The sequence below is a fragment of the Benincasa hispida genome, chromosome 12 (assembly GCF_009727055.1).
Source record: "Benincasa hispida cultivar B227 chromosome 12, ASM972705v1, whole genome shotgun sequence".
Lineage (NCBI taxonomy): Eukaryota > Viridiplantae > Streptophyta > Magnoliopsida > Cucurbitales > Cucurbitaceae > Benincasa > Benincasa hispida.
This window is the reverse complement of record NC_052360.1, coordinates 50,255,413-50,267,110: the sequence shown is the minus strand read 5'-3', so window position 1 is coordinate 50,267,110 and position 11,698 is coordinate 50,255,413. Positions and strand designations below refer to the sequence as shown.

The window sequence follows — 11,698 nt, the reverse complement described above, 5'->3', positions numbered from 1 at the left end:
CCAAGACCGATAAATCAGATTTACTGTCTTTCCTTCTCTTTTGGAGAGTAGTAGGATCAGTGTCAGAACAACTAACACTACTGGTTTTGTTATCCATCCCTTTGTGCTCGAAAAGTAAGATTTGACGTTCAAACATATCTTGCAATGAGTCCATGATCTCACGTGCAATGATCATATGCTCAACCCTTTTGGCCAAAACATCAGGTATGTTAGCCAAAATGTGAAGTCGGGCCAAAGAATTAGCCTTCATCCACAACTCATATGCATTGCGAACACTTCGCGGTACATCAAGGGTTGGGACTTGAGGACACTCCTCAACCATGAAAAATTCAAGGTCGTTTGCCGTGAAATAGGTTTCACACGATTCTTTCCACTGTATGTAGTCGGTCATATTAAAAGCACTAAATGGAAATACTAATGAGTTGCTGAAAAGAAAAATACATTGACCTACGTTAGGTTTTAAGCAAATACCCATTGTAAAACAAACAACATCCAATAAGGTTTTAGCAAAACTAATATGAACCCCGTGTGACATCTAGTTCCGCAATGATGCTTCAAAGGTTTAGGACAAAAGTCGCCGAAGGGAGGTCAATTATCCCTCCTATGAATTGAGAAGTTCTCAACCAGTCATTAATACCAGAACAACTTTTGCTCCTATAACGACTAACCATCATTGACTTGGCTAAGAGATCATTAACTTACTTAACAATCTCCTGTAAGTATGACCCGTCATTTTAGTCCCGAGAGATCGGCCCCAATAAACCAATCCGAAGGGAAAAAATCCGATTGGGGCAAAACCTAAAGCGACCCAATCCATTTCTGAAGTTCACCTTGATCTTGACCAATTGCACAAAACTCATCCAAAGGGGGACGCTCCCAGGGCATCACGAGGGAGTACAGAATGATCTCACGGTGTGAACCAATGACAGAGACCATAGGACGTGTTGAAACATACCCTTCACCCACTTACTATAAACACTTTCTCCGTCTACTTTGATATTGACTCATGCAAACACCATCTGAAGGGGGATGCTCCCAAGCCACCACGAGGCTAAGCATGAATCTCACGGTGTGAACATTCATGGAGAAACGTGAGTGGAATCATAGATAGACTAGAACATCTCCTCCTCCCATTGAGTATTGTATAACCTAGGGTTTAGCTTACTTAGAAAAAAAATGGCTAAGGATTTTAGCTAAGTGACTTTTAGGTTTGCCCAAGAGTAACTTTTACCTTGAATAGTTAAACAACTTTTGATCATCATCCATTAAACTCTTTAATAGAGTCTTTGACCAAAATGTCGCATGCTTGTTGAAAATCTATCTAATTCACCTTTCCAGGTAGGGGTGTTATGTTTCCGTCAACTTAAGAACCTTAGCCTAGCCAGAACCTGCCTTAGACAGAAGGTCCCTTATAGATATATTTAAAACAATTTAATCTTTTATGCCAACCAACTTAATCTTATTAAACCGATTTTAAAAGATTAATCTAGGTTACTAAACTCTTTAGAACTATTTGAACTTAGGTCTATTTCAATCCAATTTTAAAACCCTTTTAAAAAACTTGGGTTCACCCTAAGTCCGCATGCAACTCTTTCTTATCGATTTTAATTCTAATTTCCTTTATAACAATTATAAACAGAAACAACCAAAACCACAATGCTAAGCTAACACATGCAAGGTATTCATAATGATTATAAACAGCTTAAGTGTCATGCTTAATGTATTGTTCATTCATTTCTACTTCTTTTATATAACACTTATACAAAACAGCAATGAAACTAGCAAAACATGCTTCCATTCACCCTTAGACTATAACACTTATAATAAAAGGATGATGCATGATAATGCTCCCTGCATGCAAAATATAGCTCTTATATTTCATGATGCATGCACATGTTTTCAAGTAATTTCTTCATGCTCGATTATGACATTTATAATATATGATGCATGAATAATTGCACAACCTAAGGTGGGTTTGAAACTATATGTCAAACACTTTGGCATATAAGCACCATACATCACATGTATAAAAAATAAATGTTGATGAACCGGGTAAAATTGCCTTAGAAACACAAAATTAAAGCTAACTATTACAAAAATAAGGAGTCTCGGGTTCAAACAGGTGAACCGGGTCTTGAACCGTCCAGGCGAAGCAACACGTCTCCAACCATCGTATACTAAAATCCCCGCAATCGTCTACACGATAAAAAAAAAAATGCTCCGTTCTATCGCTTACAAACGCTCCCAAAACTAAACAATCGTTTAGCAAATTCTACATGATTGTATACCTTTTACTAAGTGATGAAGCCTGAGGTACGTGATCGCTTAGCGCGCTTCGTACAACGCCCGCCTTATGTGATCGTCTAAACGACTATGATGCAGCGAAGCACCATTGTCTAAACGATCGCTTAGCTAGCACCTTCATATCGTATACGCGCGATCGTGTAGGTAGTAACTAAGCGATGAGGCTTGCTAACTACACAATCGTCTAGCGCGTAACGTTTACTAAATGATGAGCATCACATGCTCCCACTACGATCGTCTACCTCAAGTGCCTACGTGATCGGGCAACAATGCTACGTGATAGAGTAAATGATTTACCCGATCGTTTAGCATAGCTAAACGATCGTTTAGTAAATACTACACGATCATATAAAAAAATCTACATGATCGCTTAGATAAATCCCAACGATCGTTTACCTTAGGGTACACGATCCGACCAACTCTTGGTCTCCATCCTCGTTGAGAACCGCATCTCTATGCTTCGAAACTTCATCACGAACAACTAGACTAACTCAAACTCTTTGAATTACAGACTCGGTTGTAAGTTAATTACGCCCAAAAAACATAGGGGCCCTTACAAATTAACACTTTTTAATTGAAGAAATCTTTAACTAAAGGCAGTAAACCCGAAACATTCATCAACTCCATCCACAAATGCACTTAACAATTAAATACAAATGCAAAAACCCACTCAGACTGTAAAATGAAGTTCAAAATGGACTTGTAATTTGGAATATCAAAACAACTTATCTCTGATACAATTGAAGAAAATCGTGCACGAGGATTTCCATGAGCAGCGGAAAGATCATTCCAAATTACAATCATATATGAACTTTACAATTATAGTCATAAGCAGAATCATACAGTTATGTATTAATTACAGAAATTACTGCATGATAATACAAATGATCAAGGAGATATGCTATACACCTTTGCAGACTCATCGTCAAGCTCCTTGATTACGAACGCTCGTACGTAGCAACACAACAACCTCGAACGCTTGTCCAACGCGACCATTACATTGCACAAACACCACGCACTCGAACTTAATGATCACCTCAGTCACGAACACCCCGAACACACAAACAACCTCCACAAAACCTCAAGGGTGTTGAGTTGAGTATGACACCACCAAGAAGGTTACCTTGGTATTCTCGGTGTTAGAGTCCAGAGAGTGAGCTCTGTGTGGACTTGTTTGAGGCAGACAAAGGAGGAACGATTGAGCAAGTGGGAGATGGTTGAACTTATCGTATAGGTTAATGCCCAATCCTTTAGCAAAAGCTAAGTGATTGTCTAGCAAAAGCTATGCGATCGTTTAGCTCATCGCTTAGCTAAATGTCTATCACCTACAAACACTACACGATCGTTTAGCTAGCTCTAAGTTGTCACTTAGTAAATCCTATTTACTTGACAACTTCCGTGAGATTCCGAGAGAGAAAAATCTCAAATTCAACCAATTTTCAACCTTTTTTAACCTTACTAAAATTAGGAAAACAATTTTCTTTTTATCTCACAGTTACCATGAAACCACCAATAACCTCTCACTCAATTGGTTATTAGAGAAAATGAGTTAATTATCCAATAATTAATATTATTATAAATATAAATGATAACTAACTTACCATACTATATTTATAACCTATAGTTTTAATATTTCATCTCATGAGACATAAACCATAGCTCTTTTTCTATTTCATGGCACTTAATGCAAATCTCATTTATATTAATCCTCCACTTGATGTATCTCATACACCATACTGATCATATCATATACAATCGAGTTACCTCTTGTCAATTTGAACATTTCAAATCAACACCAAGAATTGATCCTCAACTGAATCCATTGAGCTACTAAGGAGACCTTATGGACCTATAGCTCGAAGCTCTAACGGTACGTGAATAATTGACTAAACTCTTTAGTCACGGGATTCACCATTCGTTAACTACTAGACACTCCACTAAAGACCGACAACTGAACTCTCCTTACCACAGATATATTATGTGTCCATCTCAACCAATCAGCAACGCGACAACCCTTCACAGATCGCTCGTAAGTACAGCTCGGCCAATAACCGTTATGCCTCTTTAGTTACATCTAACTCCTTAAGTACCACTGAATCCTCTAATGAACATAAGTCATAGTCCTACTATGATTGAGTCCTCTCTTCCAAAGAGAAGCTGTGGCCACTATGTTCAAGCCTCGGAATCAGCTCTTAAGGGAGCAATCTCTCTACTTATCTCTACTTCCGGTAATAAGTGAATTTTATCTTGTGGATTGAGTTCTCAGCTCCCAAATTAGACAAACCCCCAAAAAAGTAGGCAAGTTGAGTTGGCAATCTAGCACTCTCACCCATACTAATCAAAGGACTGCCCTCAAAGGCAGGAGTTCCCAAAACATTCAAGATTGAGGTCATGTCACCTATGGTCGTTTAGGTGAGATGCAAGTCTCTAGTACCAACGGCATTATATACAGAGTCTAGTCATCTCGTGGTCCGGTTTTATACAAACTCTTTATATAGGACACCCCCGTTCGCATGTCTCCAAATGAATGGTCAGGATCTACCATTTGTAGTAGTTTACAACACTTGCAAACCTCTATAAAGCGGGCCGCATCCGTAGTGTCACCAGGATCAGGTATCCCACCTTAATCCTTATACTACAGACCTATTTAGGTTATTACTTAAGGCATGATCCACCTGTATATCATATATACATGCTTAAGTTTACATAAGATAACCATGGAGCTTGTTTATTAGATATGAGTAAATGCTAGAATGAAATAATAGTTATTTTATTCATCAAACAATGTATATCATTACAAACAACGAGACGTTGGAAGAATTAGGACACCAATCCCAACAACAAGATAAAATTTTCCAGATGGACCTAGCCCCAGAACAAGTGAACAATATACGATCAATGCTTTCAAAATCAGTAGAGCATAATGGGCACTAGGGAGTAATCTCCATTATTTTCTTCAACAGATTAAGCTTTGTAGGGAGAACATTCTTCATAGTTCTCCACATGAAATGCCTTTTTTAGTAGGAACTTTAACCTTCCAAATATTCTTCCATATATCTTCCATAAGGTTTAAACTGGAGGAGTGAGCACATATTCTGGATTTCTGGAACAATTTATATCCACTTATATATTCCAAATTTCTCATATTGCCATATCACCTTATCAACAAGTCTTAAATTCAAAGAAATCTTCAAAATGATGTCAATATCACCAGGATTGCAAGCCTTTTTCAATAAACCAATATTCCATCGATAGTTGATAAATTTAGCCACCATTGAGTTTATAAACCTTGAATTAGAGTTCATAAACCTTGGATTAGTAAAAGAGGTCTGAAAGTTAACTCTTTTGGGAGTCAAGGGTTAACAAACATTCTGGTATTTTGGCCATTAGAAACTCTAAATCGAAGACCTTCTTTTAAGAAATCCCTTCCCCAAATCAAGCTTTTCCAAAGGTAGGAAGAATTTGAGCCAAGAATAGAATCTAAATCGAACTATTTGGAAGGTAAATTCCTTTTAAGAATCTAGAGACTAAGCTGTTCGGGTAGACAAGAATCTTCCAGAATTGTTTGACTAACAAGGCACAATTAAAGCCCTCTAATTCTCTAAAATTTACCTACCCATGGATTTCGGAAGACATATTTTACCCTAACTTATCCATTGAATTTTTCTCTTGTCATCAGATGAACCCCACCAAAATTTACCAAAGATTTTAGTCATTGCAGTACACAAATTTTTAAGGAGCTTAAAAACACTCATACTATAAGTTGGAATTACTTGGCCTACACTTTTGATAAGAACCTTCTTTTCCCCAGTTGAAAAGAATATTCTTTTCCACCCACTAACTACTTTCCATACCTTATCAACAATGTATCTGAAATCCTTGCTCATACTTCTTGAAAGTGAAAAAGGGATACTCAAATAAAGGCCAAAGTCATCAACAAGGCTTATACCCGTAATATTACATAGGTAATCTTGTCTATCTTTATGGATGCTTGGAGATAATCACATAGCAGATTTTGAGTAATTTATTAAAGCACCAGAAGCAGACTCATAAGCTCTTAGAATCCCTTCCAAATTAATTAACTCCGCTTCATTAACTCCACAGAATAAAATTCAATCATCTGCAAACAATAAATGATAAACTTTATGACTTATATTAGCCACTGGAGTTCCTAATATTTCTCCATTATTTAAAGCCATCTGCACACAAGAGGACAATACATCAACAACAAGAAATAGAAGTGAAGAAATTGGATCATCTTTACGAAGTCCACAGTTTGGGATGATTTGTCTTGAATTTATCATTTATCATAATTGAAAATTGAGTTGTGGAGATACAATTGATAACAAGAGCAACCCCATCATCATGAAAAACTCAACTTGGACATAACAACTTCGAGGAATAACCATCGTAGGCTTTGCTAAGGTCAATTTTTAAAGCAGTTAAATCATTTCTTCCTGATTTCTTATTTTTGATGAAATGTATACATTCATAGCCAATAATAACATTGTCTGTTATTGTTATCCCAGGAACAAAGGCTGATTGAGATTCTAAAATGAAATCATTCAGTAGAGGCTTCAATTGATTAGCAATAGCTTTTGAAGCAATTTTATAATTAACATTACAGAGACTTATAAACTGGCAATGATCAACACTTCGAGGGTTTGGAGCTTTTGGAACAAACATGATATTGGTTGAGTTCCAATTTGTGATATTGCCAGACTTATTTAAAATTAATAAGCACTCTTTAATTGTCTTCTATCCCACGATGTTCTAATATTTTTAATAAAATAATGTAGGGAACCCACCAGGGCTTGGTGCCTTTGTAGGAAACATTTGAGACACTGCAGCTTCAACTTCTTCTTTAGTGAACTCTGTTAATAATTGAGCATTCATTTCATTCGTAATGCGAGGTTGAGTAGAATTCAGAACCTAACAATATGCTCCTTGTTTGATTTTATAGATGTAAAAAGATTTTGAAAAAAAAAATAAATGTATTCTCAATCTCCTTTGCTTCCTTCGACCATATCCCAAAGGAGTTTAAGGTCCCCACAATTTCATTTTTCTTCCTCCTCAAAGATGCCTTCTTATAAAACCATTTGATATTATTATCTCCACATTTCAACCACTCTTTCCTCGATCTTTGCTTCCGAAAATCTCTTCTTATTCAAGCAAATTTTCAAGCTCAAATTCTAATTTATGAAATCTATCAAAACCAACCTCTGTTGAAACTTCATAGGAGGCATGCAAAGCTCTTTTACAATCTTCGTTTTTTCCTTTTAATTCTCTATTAAAAAACGTTCCCCATTTCTACAACTCTTTAGAGCATAAAACCAAACTATTTTCAAAATATCCAACATTTTCTTTTGGAGACTTAACCATTGTAATAATATCTTTACACTCCTGATGTAATGTCCAAAATTCTTCAAACTTTTTAATAGATTTTTCTTGAATATGGAGTTTGAATATTGGAGCTCAACCGGACGGTGGTCAGAGAAGAGCCATGCATTAGATTCTTACAATGTGTGGATTTCCTTAAATGTCATATTAATAAAATGAACAATTATAATTGATGCATAGATAATTTACCAAGGAAACCTTAACTGATAGTCTAAATTGATTCGCTTATGAAAATTTAGAAATTTAATTGATAAAATTATATAACATATACGATGTTTATCCACATAAAATAAAATAGATGATGTAAATTGAATATTATAATATAATTGAATATTTTTTTTTCTAAATTTTAAAAGCATAAATAAAAAAAAAAAGAAATCGAATTTAAATTGATACAATTAACTAGCGAAATTATAAACACTAGCAACTAGCAATTATCAGGTAAAAAAGAAACCCTTCGCTTGAAATCAATAAGCCCAAGCCAAGCGCGCCATCGTCAGGCACAAAGCCGAAGTAAGAAAAAACGGAGGAAAGTTGGTTCCTTCATCAGGTAACAATCTTGATCGGCTTCATCTTCTTCGTCTCGATATCCCTTTCTTCTTTATTTGGGTTTCAATCTTCTTTCATTTGCTTCATCTTCTTTCAAATTCAAACAAACCCATTGGTTTTCATTCTTCATTTGGTTCGTCACAGAAATGAGGCCTACACCGATGGAGTTCTTTGCGGAGTTGGAAGAACAGGGATCGACGGTCGCCATGGACGTGGACGATGTAGACCCACTTGAGATATTGGGCGAGGGTGTGATCTCCGCCGAGAACAAGCTCGCCGACGCTGATTTCTTCAACTCCTTTGAGGACGATTTTGATGATTCTGACATCAACTGAGATTCTTTTGCGTGGTTTCCTTCAAAAGAAGTAGTTAATTTCCCAATTCTGTGTTTTTGCTTCTCTTGATGAAACAAAGATGATAGATGCTACCATGCCCTAGTTTGTTTTGGCCTTTAGGGATTTCACTGCTCTATTTGCTTGGGTGATGAATTGAATACTTTTGATATGGATTACTTTCTGAAGTGCTTGATTGGTTATCCCATATTTTCTTTTGGTTAACCTTGTAATCTTTGTCATTAGTTGCAAGGAAATGTAAGGGGAATGTGTTTATATGTAGCAGAAAATGTGAGGAACTGTTCATTTTCTTGTGATGTTTAGGACATATTTGAGAGTTATTTTGAAATAGTTAAAATCAAAATTTTCATATCTTATTGAAAATAATCATTCAAAATCAATGTATTGTTTGATTTTACACTCTTAAATATGATTTTCATACCATCAAAATTGATTTTGAATGATTAAAAACATGTTTCAGAATGATTTTCAAAGTGATTTTAACTATTTCAAAATTACTCTCAAATATATTCTTATGTACTCTATTTGGGTTTTGAGGAGGACCATAGGTCAGACAGAATATCCTTGGACTGTAACTCTTGGTTGGAAAAACTCGGCCGCTCACCAGTAAGTATAATCTCCTCCCTACTTTCTTTTATAGTTAATTTCTGTTAGTGTTTGTCTACTTTTACTAATGTAGTATGGATTGAGAACATCAAAGTGGGGGCGTGTGTCATATTTATAACATTTCATTCCACAATTATCTTGCATGTTGTGGACACCCTTATAATGGTCAAGCCTATGGCTAATTCTTGAAGGATTTGTTTCCATTTATCATCTGTGAAGTAGATAGAGTTTTCCTTGCATTTTGGAACGACTGGTTATATGTGGACAATGGGTTTGTTTTGACCAACAAACTTTAATAGAATTCTTGATAGGTTTCATTTCATGGGCATCCCGCTTTTTTTCTTGAACTGGATTGAGCTGGAGTTGGAGTGTTTTGTTATTAGGGTTAGATCATGGTGAATGAATTCTCATCATCTAAGCTCAAGTCAGCTTGATCTAGATCCCCACTCTGTATAGTTTGAACTTATCGATAAAACATATGAGATGCATTGCCTCCACTTATCAACTTGGAAGAAGGATGTTTGAGGTAGTGGAACCTGGAAAGTCCTATGTTTTAATTGAGCCCTTTAGTATTTACTTTTTATTGAGTTCATCATTGTACCATGAAACCAATTACCACATGGGGTGGAGGGTAGGCATGATTATCCAATTCGATTTTGTAGTGAGTGAGTGAGTCTAGATTAACTTATTAACTTGTAGATTAGCACCAGTACATAGTTTCTGTTTAAAGTACACTTGGGGCCCCTAGCCATCTCATGACAATCATAGGATACTAGGTGAAGGTTCAAATACCGATGTAGCTTTCTTGATGTAAGTTTTGCTAGATCATTGAATGTAGGGGGGATCATCATATTGGCAGTTAGAAGAGATGATGCAGTTGGGACTTGGGATGTTTGTTAGAGAGCTTATGAAGACAGACACATAGTGAAGTATATGATGGATTTGCCATCTCACTCAAAATCGCAACCACAATGTGTGATAAACTCACAACAGCCCCAAGTAGTGATTGGCTCATGCTCTTTGTCATGTGAGTTCTTTTTCTCTGTTAGGTTATAGAAGTTTGGTATTTGGCTTGATTGCATTTGTTGTTGAGCAGGAACCATGAACCATAAATTTAATGAGCAAGTTTCTAGTTCATGAAGATAATGATGTATTATGTATACCACCCCACACAGAAGAACAAACACAACTAGAAAGCTTAGTTCTAGACTAATTCTATTTAAACATAGTAACGCTCCAGGCTTAAGATTTGAAATCCGAATTCGACACCTAATGACCCTTGCGACTTGGTCACACTATCTACTTATTTTAAACTGCTTCCAAGAGCGAAGACTATTCCCACAAACCAATCGAATCTTTTTAGTATACTTTGTCCTTACATGCTTTCTATGAAATTTTTCATGAGGTAATCCAACATAGAATTGTTCCAAGCTAAATACATTTAACTTTGGAGTTTCTATGACTAAACCACTGAAAAAGAAGGTGCATTTTGTTGGCACATGTAGTAACTTTTAATTTTTTACAATTTTTGGACCAAAATTTCGCATCATCATGATCTCTCTCATTCAGATGTGATATCGGTTCATTCATATATTTCTCTTAAACTTGGGTATTACAAATACCTTTATGAATATGTGTTTGTTTTTTTGAGTGAATGAATAATAGAGAGTGATTTCATTGAGATGAGACACTGATGAGCTACTTCGGAACTACCAATATCCAAAATCTGTTAACCAGTATAAACATGAAAGATTCTTCAAACTTGTTTGAATTTGCAGGAAATGTAAATGGTTTTAGATTCTTCAAACCAATATCCAAAAAGTTGAAGTAGTAAAGATGAAAAACCACTAAGTCATTATTACCCACCCATAACATAGGTTTTAGATTGCCATATTTGTGATTCTTAAATGCATGTTGAATAATCTCTCATTGCGATAGTAAAGGCTTGAGAAAAGTAAACGAAGTCATGGTAATGATAATAACAAGAAAGTTAAATGGTAAGTTTAATTCTTTACATTTTCCCTATTTTTTAATAGGTCTTTGGACTTATAAATTTTTACATTTTAAAATTTTCAAATAAATGTCTGAACTTTCATATTTGTGTTGATGTGTTTGTGCATTTTTAGTTTATTAACCACATCGATAGTGAATCGTTCTTTTAGCGATTCTCCCATCAAGATGTTTCGAACCCTACCATTAATGTAACTCTACTATAGAATCGTAGCTTGTGGGAGTCCTTTTGGAAGTATGAGGGAAGGAGGGAATTCTCGAAAGAATGAGAGAGTTAAAACCGAAGATGTAAAAAGAAAAAAAAAAATCTTATCTCTTTCTTCATTTCACATTGAGAGAGGGAGTTACCACTCTTCCAATAACTCTTCTGGGGAGTTATTTTTTTATTTATTATTAATTAAATAATATTTAATAAATCTAATTTATTAAATTTAATTAATTACATATCATATATTTAATTAATATTATATTTAAGG

At 35.5% G+C, this 11,698-nt stretch overlaps 1 protein-coding gene across 1 annotated transcript; it reads left to right on the top strand.

Annotated features, from left to right (window-relative positions):
- The first annotated feature begins 8,128 nt into the window (after positions 1–8,128).
- Positions 8,129–8,870, top strand: LOC120067755 (small acidic protein 1). The gene is made up of 2 exons (XM_039019317.1): positions 8,129–8,254; positions 8,398–8,870. Exon 2 carries the CDS (start codon positions 8,400–8,402, stop codon positions 8,586–8,588), a length of 189 nt encoding a protein of 62 aa, XP_038875245.1. The 5' UTR covers positions 8,129–8,254; positions 8,398–8,399; the 3' UTR covers positions 8,589–8,870.
- Positions 8,871–11,698: the final 2,828 nt, after the last annotated feature.